At 36.3% G+C, this 21,107-nt stretch overlaps 2 protein-coding genes across 2 annotated transcripts in view; both read left to right on the top strand.

Annotated features, from left to right (window-relative positions):
* Positions 1-10,528, top strand: part of PDE3A (phosphodiesterase 3A) — a 292,725-nt gene extending 282,197 nt beyond the window's left edge. The window contains exon 16 of the mRNA XM_087442694.1: positions 5,766-10,528. Coding sequence (XP_087298820.1) covers positions 5,766-6,007 — 242 coding nt within the window. The 3' untranslated portion in view covers positions 6,008-10,528. The remainder of the gene's footprint in view (positions 1-5,765) is intronic.
* SLCO1C1 (solute carrier organic anion transporter family member 1C1) overlaps positions 1-21,107 on the top strand; it is a 510,734-nt gene that overhangs the window by 427,276 nt on the left and 62,351 nt on the right. The gene's annotated exons all lie outside the window — the stretch shown is intronic.

The following is a 21,107-nucleotide window of genomic DNA, read 5'->3' as shown; positions in this document are numbered from 1 at the left end:
AAGCTCACTAAAGCAGGAATGAGAATTCTGTGGATTCTGTTTACAAATGGCTTCTAAAAGTTAGCTGGCCACCTTCCATTAAAATTTAAAACACCCATGGTGCCCGTCCGGTGGCAAAGTGGTTAAGTCCACGTGCTCCGCTGTGGCAGCCCGGGGTTCACAGGTTCAGATCCCAGGTGTGGACCTACGTGCTGCTTGTCCAGCCATGCTATGGGAGGAGTCCCACATAAAACAGAGGAAGATGGGCACAGATGTTAGCTCAGGGCTAATCTTCCTCACCAAAAAAAAAAAAAATTTTAAACATCCATCAACGATGTGACACTGTTGCTTTTGAAAAATTATCTTTGAAGTATCCCTTCATAGCTAACTAAATGATAAAAGTTGGGCAATGTTAGTATTTATGAAAATTGGCCACATGGAGATATGGAATTTTAGAAATGGACGGGGAATTGATGATCATCCAGTTCAGCTGCTTCATTTTACAAAAGACTAAACTGAGGCTCAGAAGTTTTAGTAACAACCCAAGGTGTAGATGGTTTCTGCAGAACCAGAAAGGAAACCCGAGTTTCCTCATTTTTAACTCCATTGCTATTGCCTTAGTAATTTTAATTTCAGAATTCATATTGATTGAGATGGTTGTCTTGATTTAGCTTGAAACTTAGAGGTTTCAGAAAAAATTTAAATTAAATGTGCACTGATAATTTCAGCAATTTGCAGAACTTGAGGATCTCTCAGGAAACACAGAATAAAGTGTTTCAATATGGTATCCTAGGGAAAGAAGGCTTTTTCCCCACCTCATAATTAAATCTGAAAGATTCATACAGCGAACTAAGAGGTTTCTAATGAAGTACTAAGCTGCATTTAGAATTTGAGCAATGAAAGGCTCTTTGTTCTCATTTCAAAAGGTTCCAGTGCTGAACAATTTGGCTCCCAATACAGGCATGTTTTAGACCACCTGCAGCCTCTAATCTACACAAATTTATTTGGTACAAACTTTCTTCTACGTCACCTTATTCAGTTTAATTCCAGAGAGGTTTATTGCTAACGTTTAACAGCAATAATAAGAGAGCAGCTGCTCTCATGGGAACTGCCCTAAAAGGAATAGGAGAAAAATCGAGCTTTTGTTAACTTCTTCCCTATGAATGCACTGCCATGAATGTGTATAACTTTCAGGTGGAATAATCACCTTCAGCAGAGAGTGTTTCCTATAAGGGTGATTCAAGTCTGTCCTTCAGCCAGTGGTCATCTGCAACTCTCTTGACTCAAATGATTAGGTTAAAAAGTATATTAACATTTAAAAATTTCAACAAAAGCTGATTTGTACTTAACTACAATAAAAACAATGTAGAAGTCAACAGGTAGATAGCTTTGGTAGAAGAGTAATTTTAAAGATTTGCATGTAAAAATCGAATGCGTTAATAATATATTTTATTGATTTTTATAGAAAGAATTCAGATTTTTAAAAAATTTTTTTAAATTTTCGTTTACATATGTATATATCCCTTGTTAAGAAGCTTTCAAATGAAGAAATTGATGTCACGCTTCAGGGCCCCACGCCCCCTTCTTCCTGTACACATGCCCCTCACTCTGCCTGGGATGCTGCCAGCCCCTTCTTCACCCAGTGTATTTAATTCTCATGATTTACATCTCAGCTCAGGTGTCATGTCCTTTGAAAAAAATCTTACATATTCCCTCACAGGTTGAGTCTCTTGTGTTGCCATGCTTTGATGTGTCAGAGAGAAGTTATACCACACAGTTGTTAAAAACACCAAGAAAGACTTTATTCAAGACTGTTAACAATGGGGGAGAGAAATTGAACTCAACTCCATTGAAACAAACGCAGGAGAGTTTTTAAGCTCTGGGATGAGCTAGTGAGAAAGTACTGGAGGGCCTTAGAGGAGAGTTGGTCAGTGTGATTAGGCCATCTGTGCTTACTAATTGGTGCTTATTACTAGGCACCTACCCTCCCACAGAGACTGGAAGATAGGGACCCGATCTTTCTTGATGATTGCATTTCAAAGAAATGGCTCCCAGGTCCTTGAGGAAGAAGTTCATGGATTGTAAACCTGGCTAGAGGCTAGGAAAAGATCTACCTATATTACAAGGGAGCAGAGAAGGAATTTGCAATTACAGGTTTTCTAAAGTAAATGCTCTAAGAAAAGGGAGATCAGGGTCCTATAGTCTGGAAGAAACCTGTCTGAAGTTTCATCAAGCTGAAGGGAACATTAAGGCCATCCTGGCCACGTGTGTATGTCTATCATAAAACATAGCATGTGTATTCCAGTTTTTGTCTTTTTGGCTCTCTCTCCTATAGACTGTGAGTTCCTTTAAGGCAAGCTATTAGACTAATTCGTCTTTGTTTCCATAGCATCCAGAAAACTGCTTGTCAGTTAGTAGATAGTCAATATAAGCTTGATTGATGGGTCCATCTCATCAATAAAAAATGAATGCAGTAAATATGTTTTTAAATTCATACTTATGACTCTGCCTGTATCCATTCCCCTTGGCATTATGCAATTTAATTTTGTTGTGTATCTGGGTGGTTCAAAAGTAATTCAAGATAATTTAATGTCCTTTTTCTGAACTGTTTTAAAAATTGATCTTATTCTATAAAGTACAAGAAATTTCCGTGGTATGTGTTAATAAAACTGTTGAAAGAATCGCTAGCACTTCCACAAAAGTTTTGGTGGATGGCCTCCAAGAGATCTAGTTCCATTGGCAAATTTCATAGCAATTGGCTCTTTTTTACTTTTTCTTTTTTCTTTTTTTTTTTTCTTACAATTTGTACTATTTTTTCTTCTTCTTTTCTTCCAGATTATACATTGTAAATCATTACTACTTTGTTGAGTAAACCCAAATATCCGTGCTGATCATCCTGGTAATTTGTACTGTCAACTCTTTAATGTAGTCTCAATAAGATCAGAATTTCCTGTGGACAGCTTTTTCATATCATTATCATTTTTATCACTGATCAACACTTCACCATTTACTTGGAACTGTGGAACAGAAACTAGAGAGAGCATAATTCATTTAGTAAACTCTTACTGAATACTTACTAAAGTCTGGGGCTTTGTGGCTATGTACACAAAAGGAGGAAACAAGCTTTTGTCCATAGAGAAGTTTACAGTCTAATAGGAGAATGATAGCCTAATTTATAAATTCTTGGCCTAAGTCTAATATGGTCATTCAGATGAAGGTACTGAGAGTTATGTTATATTACGGTTGCTAGGAAAAGAATAGATCTCACTTCTAAGCTCAAGACCAGCTGCCTACTTTACCTGTCCACTTGGAGGTCTCCCAGACACTCCTCATCTAATGTTCCCTTTCTCGGTACATCTTCCCACCGTCTACTCAGCCGCTCAGGCCAGATAGCTCAGGGTTGTCTTTGAATCCTCCCTCTTCTTTATTTCCTACATCTAATCAGTTGCCAAAGTCCTGTTGACTTAAACCTCACATATATATCTCACATTTATCTACTTATCTTCATTTCTATTATCCTCATCCTAGTCCAAGCCACCATCATCATGCAGTATCCTCCCACCTGAGTCATTTCCCCCTTTTTCTGCCACTTTCAAAGACTTTGTAAGACTCAGTATAATTGTACCTACTTGTTCACCCTCTATCTTCCTAGTAGAGTAAAGCTCCATGCTGCCAAGCATTATATCTTGCCCATCAGTAAATCATCAGAACCTGGCATACTTGGTACACATTAGGTGCTTAATAAGTAGATGAGAAATTGGAAGCCTAAACAGTGAATTATGACATTAATTCAAATTCTTTAAAACGTCATGTTTCTTCTATTGAAATTGGTTTTATTACAGTTCCTCAATCAAGAGATGCAACTCTGTGAAAATTGTCTGTAGTATTTCCATATTGAAAACATTAAATTGGTCACAAGAAAATGTAATTTATTTATTTATTAAATGCATATTTGCTGAGTCTTGTCATCTATAAGATCTGTACAGGTCTTTACAAGACTCTCTCAAAGAGGCTATTGTCTAGTAGAGGAGCTGATGCTTAGAATATATGAGGACAAGATAAGTGCCTTCAAGGATGTGCATTATTGAGGACATTGTTTTTGTTACAGGTGATAAAACTCCAATCAAATGAGTATATACAAAAGGGGAAATTATTGGTTCATGTAAACATGATGTTGGCTAGTATCCGTGCGTACTTGCTTCTGTTCTTGTCTCTGACTCACCTGCTTCACAGCTTGTTCTTTCAACCTTACTTTCTTCATGAAGCTGGAACTGTAGCCAGCTCTCTGTTCACTTCATTCCAGATACACAAGCATCCACATACACTCTGATCTTCATTCCCCGACCTCTTACTCATTCTGTGCCATTGGGAAAAATCCCAGGGAAGGACTCTGATTGGCCTGATTTGGGTCACATACCTACTAATTGACCAATCACTGTGACACAGCTGTGTTGTCAGGAGTTGGGTAGGGAAGTAGAGTTTGACAACCTTTTCTAGAACTACATAATTGAAAGAAGGGATAAGAGTTCCCCCTAAATGATTTTGATATGCAGTTACCAGAAAAAGAGATAATGATGATGAGAAATGGGAACAATATCTACTCTGAGAAGTATATTTGGAGTGACATGAGAGTTTAGAAGAGAGAGAGAGATTTCTTAGAAGAGGAATTCAGTGAAATCTGACTGGGTCTTAAAATAATAATGGCCATGAACTTTCAGTGAGTGAGAAGAATGTTTCAAAAGTAGTACCAGCTTAAAAATAGAAGAGTTCAGTGTATATCCAGACAAGAGAGCAGTTAAGTATATATAGGAGCCAGGCTGCAGAAGGAAGAAGACTGAAGTGTGTTTGGCCAGCTTGTGGGAGAACTTTGAGAGGAGTTAGAAATTAATTTTTAGTCCGTGTGAAGCAGAACAGTAACATCAAAACCATTTTTTTTTTTGCGAGGAAGATCGGCCCTGAGCTAACATCTGCCAATCCTCCTCTTTTTGCTGAGGAAGACTGGCCCTGGGCTAACATCCACGCCCATCTTCCTCCACTTTATATGGGACGCCGCCACAGCATGGCTTGACAAGCAGTGCGTCAGTGCGCACCCGGGATCCAAGCCAGCGAACCCCGGGCCGCCGCAGTGGAGTGCGCTCACTTAACCGCCTGCGCCACCGGGCCGGCCCAAAAACCATTTTTAAAGAAATCAATCTTTTAGACCTTTATGAGTTGAATTGGTTGACAAAGTAAAGGAAGACATAACAAGAAAATGTCTATAGTCTGAGTGAAAACTCTTGAAGATCTGAACGTAATAGGAGTTATAGAAAGATACAAGCAGAGTGTTGTATTGGACATTACCAAATATTAAATACTGTTCACAGTTAAGTCTCAATGATACATTAATGGTTGTTACCATCTCCCACTTCCCCACTCTCAAAAATGACATTGTTGGGCCGGCTCTGTGGCTTAGCGGTTAAGTGCGCGCGCTCTGATGCTGGCGGCCCGGGTTCGGATCCCGGGCGCGCCCCGAGGCACCACTTCTCCGTCCAACGTGAGGCCGAGTCCCACATACAGCAACTAGAAGGATGTGAACCTATGACATACAACTACCTACTGGGGCTTTGGGGGGAAAAACTGAATAAATAAAATCTTTAAAAAAAAAAAAAATGACATTGTTACAATATACAAATCAAATGATAGATAGAAGTATCCATTTGGTAATTAACTCCTATTACTTATGTGAAAAGAAATAACTGTCATGTACTCAACATCCAAATAAGTAGTCTAATTTGGTGTTTTCTCAGGAAAGAAAACTTTCAAAAGGAGGAAAATCTACTGCCAAATAACTCAGCACCTCCTGCAGAACCACAAGATGTGGAAGAAAGTCATTGAAGAGGAACAGCGGTTGGCAGGCATAGAAAATCAGTCCCTGGACCAGTCCGCCCAGCAGCATTCCTCGGAACAGATCCAGGCCATCAGAGAAGAAGAGGAAGAGAAAGCAAAGCCAAGAGAAGAGGAGATCCCAACCCCAAAGCCAAACGAGTGACAATGGATAGAATGAGCTGTGTTTCCGAACAGAGTGACTTGTCACAGAGTCTCTTCAAGCCAGCACAACACTTAGACACAACACTGTAGAAATACGAGAAGATGGGCAAATGGCTGTTGCATTGTGGGATTTTTCGCATTTTATGTGTTATTTTTACAGTGAGGTACATTGTTAAAAACTCTTGCTCAAAGAGGCTTTCACATTTGCAACACCAGCTTCTAAGGATTTTTTTAAGGAAGAAATACATATGTGTGTATGTATATAAGCTCTCACGTAGATACCAGTAAAACATATTCACACACACACATACACACTGAAAGCCAGGAATGCTGGCTCCACAATTTAGTAACGTTCATAGTAAGATATATAGTGGTCACTGTGATATAATAAATCATAAAGGAAAAAATAAAGGAAAACAAATCACAAGGGAAATGGTGCGGCTTAGCAGGGCAATAGTGCTGCAAATGCAGGTTATGACTAAGAAGCTTTTGCTCTTAGTGCTGAGGGATGAAAGTTCCAGAGCATTATTTGAATTCTTATACATCCTGCCAATGTCGTGTGTGTTTGTGTGTGTGTGTGTGTGTGTGAGAGAGAGAGAGAGGATTGAAAGGGTGCTTGTGTGTCTGTATGTATGTAAAGAGATTTTTGTGGTTTTAGCAGTTCATAGAATTGCTGCAGCGATGACTCAGCACGTGTGAACAAACAGAAAGAAGTTCAGTCTGGAGTGTCTTTGAGAGGCAGCCATTCCAAACGCCTTCCTCCATTTCGCTTCAATAAAGGTCCATAGAGGTCCCTCTGTGGAGGGAGGGTCTTCACAGGCTGGGTGAGAGGGCCACGTGACTGGTACTACTGCTCTACACCACTTGGAGGCTCTCTATCACCAGCCTTAAACCTGGAAGACTGAGGCATTTTGCAGTCTACTCGCCTAATGAATGTAGAGGAGCTGTTGGTCTATGAGTATGTCTGTCACTCACCTGAGATCAAATCACCATTTAAGGAAATGGCATTCTTTATACAGAAACACCTAGGAAGGGGCTGGAGTCAGGTCTGCTAGTCGGTTTAGAATTCTAAAAGGTTGCCAGAGAAGATCTGGGAAATTGCTCTTAACAGTGATCTCCCATGTCTTAATTTGCTGCAAAATGTATGGTGGAAAAATAAAAAAGAAAGGCAAACAGAAACACACTGTGGGCTATATAGCAAGAGATGAAGGGGAAAATGTCAACCCAGGATTTGGTGTTTGTTGACATAGTGAGAGCCTGATTCTTTGCAACTGTTAAAGGATTGGCTTTTGGGTGGTGAGGGTCCCAGTGACCAACCCTGTTATGGGTTCCACATGCTGTGATGAGGTAGCTTCTCTCTGCAATCTCGCCCATGGACATGCGTCTTTTGGCAGGGAAGATTATAGAGGGATTTGGGGGGACTGGGCCTATTATTGAAAGTCTCTTTTTTTTTTTTTCGGTTTGTTTGTTTATCTACACTTGTTTATGCTATGAGCCAAACCTCTATTTAAAAAGTTGATACACACTTTCAATATTTTATTTCATATTATTATATTTGTCATGAATAGTTATCTTGATGTAAATATAAAGATTTTTTTGTTTCTGTAGATAGTAAACTTTTTTTTAAAAAAAAGGGAAAAGGGAAACATTTTTATAAAGTTATATTTTAATCACCCTTTTGATACATTGTAGCTATCCCCAAGCCCAGTAAGAGTGATGATTCATTTGCATGGAGGTCTATGGACAGCCACTCATCTACCTATTCTAATTTAAATGATAATCAGATACAGTTATTTTATGCCAATTAAATGAGGATGCTGCAAAGAATGTTTTTTCACTGGTAACTTTTGCTAACTTTTGGGTCCATGTCTCCCAAGTGAAATACTTTTTTAACCAATACCAAATGTTATATTGGTGTCCATTTCTTCCCAACACTTCCTGGTCACAATTCTTCCTTCAGTACTATATGCGGATCTTCTCCTCTAAACAATCTTAGCTTCTAAGTCAACCTTAATTGTGATTTCTACTTTTTATTTCCTCTGAAGTCACAGAAAAGAGTGTTTACATTAAAAATGCCTTTGCTTCTCATGAATAGATATTATATTCTTCCCTTCCAAAGCAATGATCTTATAATAATCCATGGCATTCTTTAAATAAAGCAAAGATAATACAATCAAAAATAAACATGGTTTCAAGGCAGATTTCCCAATAAGTAGGAAAATATGAAAAGGATCAAATGGATTCAGGCTGTACCTAAATAATTAGAATGATTTCAGTATTTTCCTGAGTTAACACCAGGTCTTCATTATTTAGGACTTATTGAATTGTTTTCCTTTTTCTTAGCATTGCCTGTGTGCCTCAATGTTTGTAAAAATTACTGTGAGTCAAATACATTTCCCTAGTGAATTTAACTGTTCTCCTTCCCTTGCAAATAAAGAGAAGGAAAAAAAAAAAGCATTTATACTCACGTACCTCTTACATCTAATTTACTTAACAAAACTAATCTATTCCCCTTTTCCAAATGTCATTCATCTCTCAAGTAAATATAAGTCAAGGAAAAATCTAGGTGTGGAGCAAGTAGAACAGCGGAAGAGCAGTTGTGAGTCCGTAACCCTATAGATCAGCCACCTCATCAAAGCTGCACGGCCCCGAATAGGAGCCAGCCTGGCTGCCAGAGTACAGGTCTTAGCAAACTGCCTGGTTTTTGTTTTGTTTTAAGGTACATGAAATAATAGAAATAATGGCGGTCCAAGCAGTTAGAACCTCTTCATTTCAGACTCGTGTTCATCAGTCCGGGTAGATTGATAATTTTTATCTCAAAACTAAATTGCCAGTGTATGAAAGCTAGAAGTCAATTGAAATGAGATTCATCCAATTTGTGACTTTCGTACACACCCAATACATCCCAAAGGATGCCTAGGGACATAAAAAGATTTTTTCTGCTAGTGATGTTCTCCCCCTCGGTGACAGCAATATTACTGTGTTCACTTCCAAATCTGAAGCTTACTTCCTGTGGTGCCGGTGTATTTGTTGCAATTTACTACATTTTTATATGAGCCTAATTATAGGTGCCATTAGATAAACTCAGGTCTTTCAAATGAAGGAATTTCTAGCCCATTTAGGGTAAAAGATAATTGTATAGACAACCATAAAACCAATGGTAGGAAAAGTTGGAACTGGTGACCTGGATGCTAGTGGTTGGTCTCTGTTAAGGAAAAGACCAGGTGTACTATGAGTGTCATCGTTGTCATTTCCAGTATGCTAATAGGATGTCTTTCCAGTTATCTATCTAAGCCAACCTTTAGAATATTGTTTCCTTGGTGAGAACACCACTTTAGTTTTTTTTTTATAACTGTAAAATTATTTTTCTTGTCATTTATGTAAGACCTGGTTTTGCTCTCAGTAGATGAAGACAGTAGCTCTGTACAGGATATATCTATATTGGTCTTCATCTGACAAGTGAATTATATTATGTTTAAGAAAATATCCACTTTCTAAAAACAGAATACCCAATTCTGTCTGTTCCATTTTGATGGAATTCCAGAACAAATCTAACCATTGCAATCCCAGTAAAACTAAAGAAGAGGGATTGTATGTCATGCATACTGTTCATATTACATGTGTGTATAGGGATTTCCTCATGTCCCCTGCCTCTCTTGATTTGCAGTTTCTTGATGTGCCCTGTCACTTTCCCAGAGAACTTTCTTTGAAGGTAAAAGCTGTGCAAAAGGCATGAGACTCAGGCCTATTCTTTGTTTAAATGATGGAAAAATATAAATTATTTTCTAAGTAATAAAGATATAAAAATTATCATTGTAAATAAAGTCTAAAGTTTGAAATGACTGCTTTACAAAAGTGAACTATTTGTGTGATGAACAACAACTGACTAATGAGAAGTGAGTAACCAAAAAATCATTTCTGTTCTACTTTAGGAGATATTTTCGGTGCTTCCATATCAGTGTGCAGATCTCCACCATCCTCATCATTTACAATATTTATAAAATAATAATGAAAACCACAATAAGGGTCTTATCATCCTTCTCTTCCATCCTAACCCTGATTCCCATTTAATACCTTTCCTGGTTTATATGTCGTTTTGGAAATAGACTGACTTTTCAAACTGGCAGAAGGCTCCAGTAAAACAGAGTTCTATAAACTTTCATGGCCTAGAGTAAATCAAGATTCTCATTCTAGAGATTATCAGCTAAAGTGTGGAAAAAAAATCAATAAAATTTCAAATGCTAATAGCTCAACTCCAGAAAATTGAGAGCTTAATTATCTATATACTTTGAAACCAAACTGAGTTTCTTTAATTCACCTTCTCTCCTAAGAAGCAGCAAAATATTTTATGACCGTTGTTGTAGATCGTTCATTTCTCTCATGATTTCTCCATGAAGTAAAGCTATGAACTTGCTGATGTTGTCAGTCCATTTTTCTAATCTCTTCAACAAAATGCAACTTGGAAGATTAGAAGATCGATTAGCCTTGTTAGGTGAAGAGCATGCCAAAAGTAAATTGATTTTAGAATTTATAATCAGAGGGAAATATGCTAGTTTTAGGTCTTATATCCATATCAGTTTGTTCTAGAAAATATTCAAATTCTTATTGAAAATTTGGGGGTGAATTAAACTATAAGCACTGAGTAAATTAAACTACAAACAATGCATTAGGTAACTCGAGTTTTGCTAAGTATTTGTACGTTTCACCCTGATGGTCAGAGAAGAGCAAGAACATCTTTTTCAGTCTACGTCATGCACAGTTGATGTTGGGCAGTTTGTGCTATCACCTAACACATTTCATCTGTTAAAATGATGCTGCTTTTACCTCACCTGAACTGATCTTTATGTTCATGTGATCCCACATTCTAACAGCAGGTTAACAATAGTGATGAAAAATAATTGGTCGTTTCGTTGCTAAATATATTTGAAGATACAAAACTGAAGATTAAGGCTTTATTTAGTTGGTGGAACTCAATGTTAATCTGCTGTTTCAAAAATACTGATCCAATATAAATTATTTTAGGGCAGGTAAGACTATAGATAATATGGAATGATGTATAGAGGGAAAGCAAAATTGGCTTTTGACATAAGCTTAAGGCTCTAAAAAGAATCCAAGTTTCCCATCTAAGGGTAGCTAGTTCTTCTCCATATCATACTTTAAGGTTGATTGCCCTGACAGGCATTGATATCCGTAGATTTCTGCTTCCCTGAGGAGTTGTGGAGCACAGAAGGAAAGGCAAGCCTTCTCCTTATTGATAAGAAATACTGAACATGTCTCTGTTCGGACAGATTTCCTCATTGCTTCACATCAAGACATGGTTCTTTAATCATGCAATTAATAATTCAAACAAAAAATGCTTCAAAGAGAGTAATATTAAATCATCATATGTAAGTACTACCACCAAGAATATTTAAATTTGATTTACTTTTTTGAACCAAAGCTGTTAAAAAATTTTTTTTTATTGTTCAATTAAAATGAAACACACAAAATGACATTCCATGGTCTGGAGATGCTAAATATTTTGATATAATTAGAACTAGTATTATGTAACAGAAAACTGAAAAGAAGAATATTTAATTCTTTTTCTAATGACCTTCATGGTTCAGAGAGGAAAATGTTTTATGAAGAGTCCAATAAATACATGAGATAGATAAAAGTAAATTCAGTCTCAATTAAGTTAAGTGTACAAATTGTAGTCTGAGTTCTTCTGAGTTATTCTAAGAAAGAGAATGTATTATCCAGCAATTTATTATGGTTTAAGTTGTCTTAAATGGTCTATTAATGTAGATTGTATTTTACTAAATTCTAGCACAATTAAAAACCCAAATACTTATATTCATTAATAAGAAAAATTAAATCTTATGAATCTTGGCTTTCACAGATGAAGCACTGACAAGTCAATAAACCACACCCACTACATTTGTCTGCCAAGAGCAATCAAATGGTAGGTTGGAATTTCAAATTCATGAGTAGAAAAGTAATAAAAAATATTTTTAATGCTTTAACTGAATTTTCGGTGTCAGTAAAAGTACCTATTTCAAATGAAACAAAAACTACAGCGGAGAATTTTTCCTTTCCTGTTAAAAAAAACAGTCAAACACAAGAGAAAAGCGTGACTTCTCTTTAAGTTTACTTTTCTAACTCAAAATTCGTAAAGGAAAAAGAATCAGAAATCTCCTCTGCCATAATAAGGAGAAAGAATGCCTTTTACCTCAAGTTCTGACTTGCTACATCTAGTTTCATTGTGCAGCCCACGGTACTAAAAAGCAAAAAAAAATGCAGAGCTTTGGATTGGGAATGAACACTACATAAAACCTGAAGGATTATCCCAGGACACCCCTCCATCTTTGTGACAAACCAATTTAGTCATAAGTTACTCTGGAATAAAAGACTTCATGGATCTGTATTTCAATCCTGACTTCCTTTATTACAATCAGCGCTTACATGTTTCAGAATGTGAATTAGCCATTAGAGCTTGGAAACTGCTGCTTGAATACCTTTTGAAGGGAAGGATTTTTTTTTTAATTCTGATAATGTTATTCCCTATATAATAGCAAAATATTCAGATGGTTTAATGTGAAATTAAAGGTAATTGTTTAAAGATGTTTTCTTTGTGTATGTAACTTGTTGGTTGGTAGAATTTCCCATCCCTTTTCTTTCAAAAATTAACTCATTATTTTTATGACTCAAAAAACCCATATTATAGCATATATTTTGTTTTAGCTGGTTATAACCATAATCCAGTACTATAGTGTTGCTATCTTGAAATAATAACCCTAGCATATCTATACATTATCTGTTAGTAGGGTTTAAATGGCTTGACTCCTAGTATATATTTGTTGATTAGTTTAACAAAATCACTATTTTTTAATACTCTGTAAAATAGTTGCATGGGATTTTTACCATATTACGTTTGCTTCTCTGGTGGGGCTTTTTTTCCGTTTATGAGTGTCAGTCCATTTCTTAATATATTCTCACAGAAGAATGCAGACCATTTTTGTTGTAACAAGGGCAATTTCTTAGTTGACAAGCACTGGAAATAAATATCACTGAACTCACCCACCCCCTGATATTTCTTCCTAGAGCCTTTTATCATGCAAATCACAAAATTAAAATTGGTGCTTTTATAAATATTCTGAAACTCTCAATGAAAACAAGATTCTCCCTGGCTTTTGATAATAATATTAGGATATGCAACTGAGAGAACTTTAATTTGAATCCAGAGTGTTTGGGGTTTGGTTGGTTTGGTTAATTTGCTTTGGTTTTGGGGGTTAAAATGTGTTCTTATTTCTGATGGAGCAGCTCTTCTGATGAGTCATTACCTCTTCCTGACAAAAACTGTCATTGGAAAGTTCAAATAGCATGTCCCAAATATTTGTAGGATATTTGCAAACCAGAGAGAATTGAGTTAATTTAATTTGGTATTCCTGAAAAGCAATATTTTCAAACAACTGCCAACCAAAGTAACAGTGTGGGGGGTGTCATTTGTACATGACAATTTTTAACAATGTAGTTCTCACCACTCTCAACAAACTTAAGTATGTTTTTAATTAATAACTTTCCAAATTTATCAACTTTTAGAAACACAAGAGTGAGACATTGGACTTAAGCGATCATTTTGCAATTGAAATAAATCTTGTCGTTGCACCTGTATTTTGCAAGTAATATATGTAACAATACTTCATATCGTCCTATCACAGGTATTTGTTAAGTGACTTAGTTAATGGCTGATAAATGTTTTGTAAAAAGTAGAATCTGTACAGAAAAATATTAGATAAATTGTATTTATTTTTATTATTTTTTAGCTTAGACACTATCATGATGCTCCTTTTTTGCCAGAATTACTGGAAGTGCCTCTTGGTTTTATATATATATATATTAATATTACAGTAAATATATACTCAAAATTATTAGAATTGTGTCACAGATGACCAATGTGGATGTTACAATGTGAAGATAATGTATAATATAAATATAATTCTGTGGTATCATGTTTGATGTAGTTATTTGTACAACTCTAGTCCTCCAGTTTTCTGAAGGCATCCTTTCCTCTAGTATCCAAATACAGTGTCTTGTGCCCAGCCTCCACTGTAGTGAAACACCCATTGACCTTCCTACAATTTCCAAGGATTCCTGGGGGCTTCAATTCCCATGGTCACATCTCCCTCCCTATCACTGATGAATTCTTAGCTGTATTAATCTTCATCCAACTTTCTGCAGCTAAGCTGCATCCTTTCTCTAATCGAATAGTTAGCACCAAGACCAAAATACCCAGATTTCTGGCATTCAGCTTCAGAGTCCTATGAAATAGACAGTGCTGCCATTTATTCTATAAATGCTACAATTTATCTTAGAAAGATTATGTAGGGATGCCCAATATATAGGATATTTAGTTATACAGACTCAGAATTATTTATGATCTGTGTATTTGAAAAGGTTTAGAAAATTTTAAATGATTCAAAAACACTCATTGTTATTTTTTAAAAAACCCCCAAGTGTTTTAATTAACTCAAATATAGTCCTCAGAAACAAAAGCAAAATGCGATTTCTACCCAAAGTTCCCAAGACAAAATCCCAACTCCTAAGCTGGTATATTCAAAGCTCCTTTCATCTCTGGCTTCAAACTATCCTCCCAACAAAGACACCAGACATTTATCGTTTATATTTCTATGACTCAGGCAAATTATATCAGTGGAGTATTTACTCACTCTGTGTACATACATTACACAAACACAAATTCTTCCAACTATACACAGCACAACAGGGTAAGATTGACTATATCTTCTTGAATTATGAATTTGATCCCTCTCAGGGCTTTCCTTGTATGGTGATGCTCTGGTCCTCAGTGGAAGGGAGGCAATAGCTGGGTAGTCCAGTCTGAACCTTCATGAAATTAGGTGCTGTCAAAACTGGTTTTAGGTAAGGAAAAGTTAATTTACTTGGTAGGGTAAGAGAGGTGATGGTAGGTAAGTTCTAATGGAGCCTGAGATCCAGGCCAGAGGAAAGGGCCAGCCACAGCCACTGCCTGAAATAGAAAGCCTCAGTGGTCAGATTAGTGTGTTGGTCACACTAATCCATACTTGGTCCAGCTCTACAGATCTTCCCTACACACGCTGAAACACATGAGGTGGCGCTTGGGACAGGGCTACCACAACCTGACCAATGAAAAGAAAAAAACAAATAAAATCAGTTCTTAAATAATTAGAAAACCTTCTGATTATTAGGATAGATTTAATCAACATTCTTGCTTATTTTAGTCCTGGAGCTACTTCACGTCCTGACCTTTCTTGCTGACATCATTGCTCGCTTAAGGAAAGGAGCCCCAGGTCCACCTCTGCTGAAATCTGTCAGATTTGAAGAATTGTTGAGCTGCCTGGGGTGCTGTCTGGGGTCCTCTGGGCTACTGGGACCAGATAGAGCTGGATGGGGGTAGGGGGAGGGTATTCCTTCATACTTTGGAGTTAACACTCAGGGAATGGAATCACTTCCTGCTCTATTATCAATTTGACTGGCTTTCCCCTGCCAGATGCCAAAAGTGAACTCATTGAAGGCCTGGGCTCTGGTCTTCAGGGACTTTGAAGTAGATAAAGATGATGTATTCATTTTCTATTTCTGCCTTAATAAATTAGCACAAACTTGGTGAGTTAAAACAATGCAAATTTATTGGAGTGACATCAGCATTGTGGCAGAGTGAGTTGTTCCCTTTGTCTCTCTCCTCTAAGTTACAACTAAACAAACATCCATTAACCAACAGAGGATTCCCTACATAACACAACAAAATGCTTGAGAGATCTATGAAGCTATATATCTAAAAAACTGTCAAAAGTTAATGACAAAGAAAAAATATGAAGGGCACCAAGGCTGAGGAAAATAACCTACAAAGGAACCCCTATCAGGTTTTCAGTGGATTTCTCAGCAGAAACATTACAGGCTAGGAGAGAATAGAATAATATACTCAAAATACTGAAAGACAAAAACTATAAGCCAAGAATACTCTATCCAGTGAAATTATCCTTCAGATATGACAGAGAAATAAAAGCTTTCCCAGATAAAAACAAAAGCTGAGGGAGTTCATCACCACTAGACCTGCCTTACAAGAAATGATGAAGAGACCCCTCCTACCTGAAACAAAAAGGCAAAGATTTACAAAGCTTTGAGCAAGGAGATAAACAGATGGACAAAATCAGAAAATTGCAGCTTTCTATCAGAATAGGTTAGCAAAAAATTAAAACATAAAAGACAAAGGGAAAGAAAGCATCACAAATAACTATAAACACTTCAATTTAGTCACAAACTCGTGACACAAAAAAGAATAATTTGTGACAACGATAACACAGAAGCAGAAGGGAAAAGGGATGGAACCTTCTTAGGCTAATGGAGATAAGATGCTATCAGAAAATGGACTATCTCATCTATGAGATCTTTTATACAAACCTCATGGTAACCACTAAACACAAAATCAGAGCAGAGTCACAAATCATAAATAAAGAGAAAAATGAGAAAACCATAAACTGAAATGGCAGTCAGAAATACAAGGGAAAAGAAACAATGGAAAGATAGAACAGGAAAACAAGAGATAAAATGACAGTATTAAACCCTCATATAACAATAATCACTCTAAATGTAAATGTATTGAATTCACCAATCAAAAGACACAGAGTGGCTGGATGGATTAAAAAATGAGACCTAACAATACGCTGCCTCCAGGAGACACATCTCACCTCTAAAGACAAACATAGGCTCAGGGTGAAGAGATGGAAGATGATGTTCCAAGCAAATGGCAGCAGGAAAGCAGGTGTAGCCACACTTATAACAGAAAAGCAGACTTCAAGATAAAAAAGATAATGAGAAACAAAGAGGGACAGTATATAATGATAAAATGGACATTCCACCAAGAGGACATAACACTTATGAATATATATGCACCTAACATAGGAGCACCAAAGTATATAAAGCAACTGTTAACAGACCTAAAGGGAAAAATTGACAGCAACACAATAATAGTAGGAGACCTCAACACCCCACTTACTTCAACGGATAGATCATCCAGACAGAAAGTTAACAAGGAAACAGTGGCCTTAAATGAAACATTAGACTAGGTGGACTTAATAGATATATATAGAACATTCCATCCAAAAGCAGCAGAATACACATTCTTCTCAAGTGCACATGGAACATTATCAAAAATAGACCATATGTTGGGAAACAAGGCAGGCTTCAATAAATTTAAGAAGATTGAAATCATGTGAAGCATCTTTTCTGACCACAATGCTATGAAACAAGAAATCAACTGCAAGAAAACAGCTGGGAAAGTCACAAATATGTGGAGACTAAACAACATACTACTTCATTGGATCAATGAATAAATCAAAAGAGAAATCAAAAAAATACCTAGAGACACATGAAAATGAAAACTCAACATACCAACTCTTTTGGGATACAGCAAAAGTGGTTATAAGAGGGAAATTTATAGCAATACAGGCCTACCTCAACAAACAGGAAAAACCTCAAATAAGTAATCTTAAACTATACCTAACAGAACTAGTAAAATAAGAACAAAGCCCAAAGTCAGCAGAAGGAGGGAAATAATAAAAATTAGAGCAGAAATAAATGAAATAGAGACTAAAAAAACAATAGAAAGGATCAATGAAACTAAGAGCTGGTTCTTTGAGAAGATAAACAAAACTGACAAACCCTTAACCAGACTCATGAAGAAAAAAAGATAGAAGGCTCAAATAAATAAAATTAGAAATCAAAGAGGAGAAATTACAATGGATACCGCAGCAATACAAGGGATCATAAGAGAATACTACAAAAAACTATATGCCAAAGAATTGGATAACCTAAAAGAAATGGATAAATTTTTAGACTCATACACCCTCCCAAAACCAAATCAAGAAGAAATAGATAATCTGGATAGACCAACCCCAAGTTAAGAGATTGAAACAATAATCAAAAACCTCCCCAAAAACAAAAGTCCAGGACCAGATGGCTTCTCTGGAGAATTCTACCAAATATTCAAAGAAGATTTAATACCTATCCTTCTCAAACTATTCCAAAAAATTGAAGAAGACGGGACTCTTCCTAACTCATTCTACAAGGCCAACAGTACACTGATACCAAAACCAGACAAAGGCAACACGAAAAAGGAAAATTACAGGCCAATATAGCTGATGAACATAGATGCAAAAATCCTCAACAAAGTATCATCAGATCAAATACAGCAATACATTAAAAGGATCATACACCCTGACCAAGTGGTATTTATTCCAGGGATGCAGGGATGGTTCAACATCCGTGACTCAATCAGTGTGATACACCACGTTAACAAAATGAGGAATAAAAATCACATGATCATCTCAGATGCAGAGAGAGCATTTGACAAGATCCAATATCCATTTATGATAAAAACTCTCAATTAAATGGGTATAGAAGGAAAGTACCTCAACATAAGAAAAGCCATATATGACAAGACCACAGCCAACAACATACTTAAGGGTGAAAAAATGAAAACCATTTCTCTGAGAACAGGAATAAGACAAGGGCGCCCACTGTCACCGCTCTTATTCAACATAGTACTGGAAGTTTTGACCAGAGCAGTTGGGCAAGAAAAAGAAATAAAAAGTATCCAAATTGGAAGGGAAGAAGTAAAACTCTCACTGTTTGCAGATGATGTGATTCTATATGTAGAAAACCCTAAAGAATCCACCAGAAAACTATTAGAAATAATCAACAACTACAGCAAAGTTGCAGGGTACAAAATCAACGTATAAAAATCAGTTGCATTTCTATACACTAATAATGAATGAGCAGAAAGAGAAGTCAAGAACACAATCCCATTTACAATCACACTGAAAAGAGTAAAATATCTAGGAATAAATTTAACCAAGGAGGTAAAGACCTATACATTGAAAACTATAAGACATTATGGAAATAAATCAAAGAAGACATAAAGAAGTGGAAAGATACTCCAAGCTCATGGATTAGAAGTATAAACATAGTTAAAATGTTCATATTACCTAAAGCAATCTACAGATTCAATGCAATCCCAATCAGAATCTCAATGACATTCTTTGTGGGAATAGAACAAAGAATCCTAAAATTTACGTGGAAAAACAAAAGACCCTGAATAGCCAAAGTAATCCTGAGAAAAAAGAGCAAAGCTTGGAGATATATCACACGCCCTGATTTCAAAACATACTACAAAGCTGTAGTAATCAAAACAGCATGGTACTGGCACAAAAACCGACACACGGATCAATGGAACAGAATTGAAAGCCCAGAAATAAAACCACACATCTATGGACAGCTAATCTTCGACAAAGGAGTTAAGAACATACAATGGAGAAAGGAAAGTCTCTTCAATATGGTGGTGGGAAAACTTTACAGCTGTGTAAAAAAACTCAACCAGCTGAAATGCTGACTGAAGGCAAAGAAAACATGGAATGGATAGTAGAAAATAAAAATTATATAACACGTGGCCAATTACAGAAATGAATTCTAAATTCATCCACTAACAGTTATTTTATCTATCTATTATTTATTTAAAACTCAATTATGGAAATTTTCAAACATATTCAAATTAGAGAAATAGTATAATGGACACCATGCACCCATTACCCAGCTCAAACAATTAAGTAATATATGGCCAATCTTGTTCCACCTATACTTCCAAATGTTTAGCACTTCTCCCCAAAGTTATCTTGAAAATATCCAATACGTCATATCCTTTTATTTGTAAATAGTTTAGCATTTACCTCTAAAAAATAAGTGCCCTTAAACAATAACAACACCTCTATTGTTTCTAAGAAAACTAATACAAATTCCTCAGTACAATAAATGTCCACACAGTGTTCATATTTCTGAGATTATAAATTTTTCAAGATTATAAAATCTTCTTGTTATAGATTGTTTCTTTTTGAATAGGAGTATAAACAGGGTCTGTACACTGTAACTCGTCAATTCATTTCTTAGGTGTCTTTCAATACACAATTTCTCCCTCATCCCCTTTTTTAAATTTTATTAAGACTATTATTTTTTTAGAGCAGTTTTAAGTTCATAGCAAAATTGAAAGGAAGGTACAGAGATTTCCTTATACTCCCTGCCCTCACACTCGCATAGCCTCCCCTGTCATCCACATCTCCCATCAGAGTGGTGCATTTGTTACAATTGATGAACCTACAATGGCACTTCATTTTCATACAGAGTGCATAGTTTATATGAGGTTTACTCTTGATGTTGTACATTCTACATGTCTGAACAAATATATGATATCAGACAGTATTTTCACTCCCCTAAGAATCCTCTGAGTTCTACCTATTCATCCCTCTCCAACCCACAACCACTGGCAACCATTGATCTTCTTACTGACTCTGTTGTTTTGCATTTTCCAGAATGTCAGATAATTGGAATCATACAGTATATAGCCTTTTCAGGTTGGTTTCTTTCACTTAGTAATATGCATTTAAAGTTCCTCCATGTCTTTTCATGACTGAATAGCTCATTTCTTTTTAGCACTGAATAATATTCCAATTTCTGGATGGACCACAGTTTGTTTATCCATTTAACTAGTGAAGGACATCATGGTTACTTCCAAGTTTTGGCAATTATGGATAAAGCTGCTATAAATGTCTGTATGCAGGTTTTTGAGTGGACCTCAGTTTTCCACTCCTTTGTGTAAATACCAAGAACTGTGACTGCTAGATTGTATGGGAAGAGTATATTTAGTTTTGGGAGAAATCACCGAACTCTCTTCCAAAGTGTCTATACCATTCTGCATTCTCATCAACAATGAATGAGAATCCTGTTGTTCTACATCCTCAACAACATTTGGTGTTGTCAGTGTTCCAGATTTTGGCCATTCTAATAGGTGTGTAATAGTATCTTATTGTCATTTTAATTTGCATTTCCCTAATGACAAGTGATGTGGAGCACATTTTTATCTGCTTGTTTGCCACCTGTATGTTTTCTTTGGTGAGGTGTCTATTAAGGTCTTTGGCCCTTTTCTAACTGGGTCCATCCCCTTTTCCTCTTGTCCTTTTTGGTTGGGAAAAATAACTGAGTTGTTTGTTCTAATGAGATTCTCCATTTTGGATATTGCT

Source organism: Ceratotherium simum, chromosome 17 (genome assembly GCF_057802395.1).
Source record: "Ceratotherium simum simum isolate JZ-2026a chromosome 17, ASM5780239v1, whole genome shotgun sequence".
In the NCBI taxonomy this organism is placed as follows: Eukaryota; Metazoa; Chordata; class Mammalia; order Perissodactyla; family Rhinocerotidae; genus Ceratotherium; species Ceratotherium simum.
This window is presented reverse-complemented; position numbering and strand designations above follow the sequence as displayed.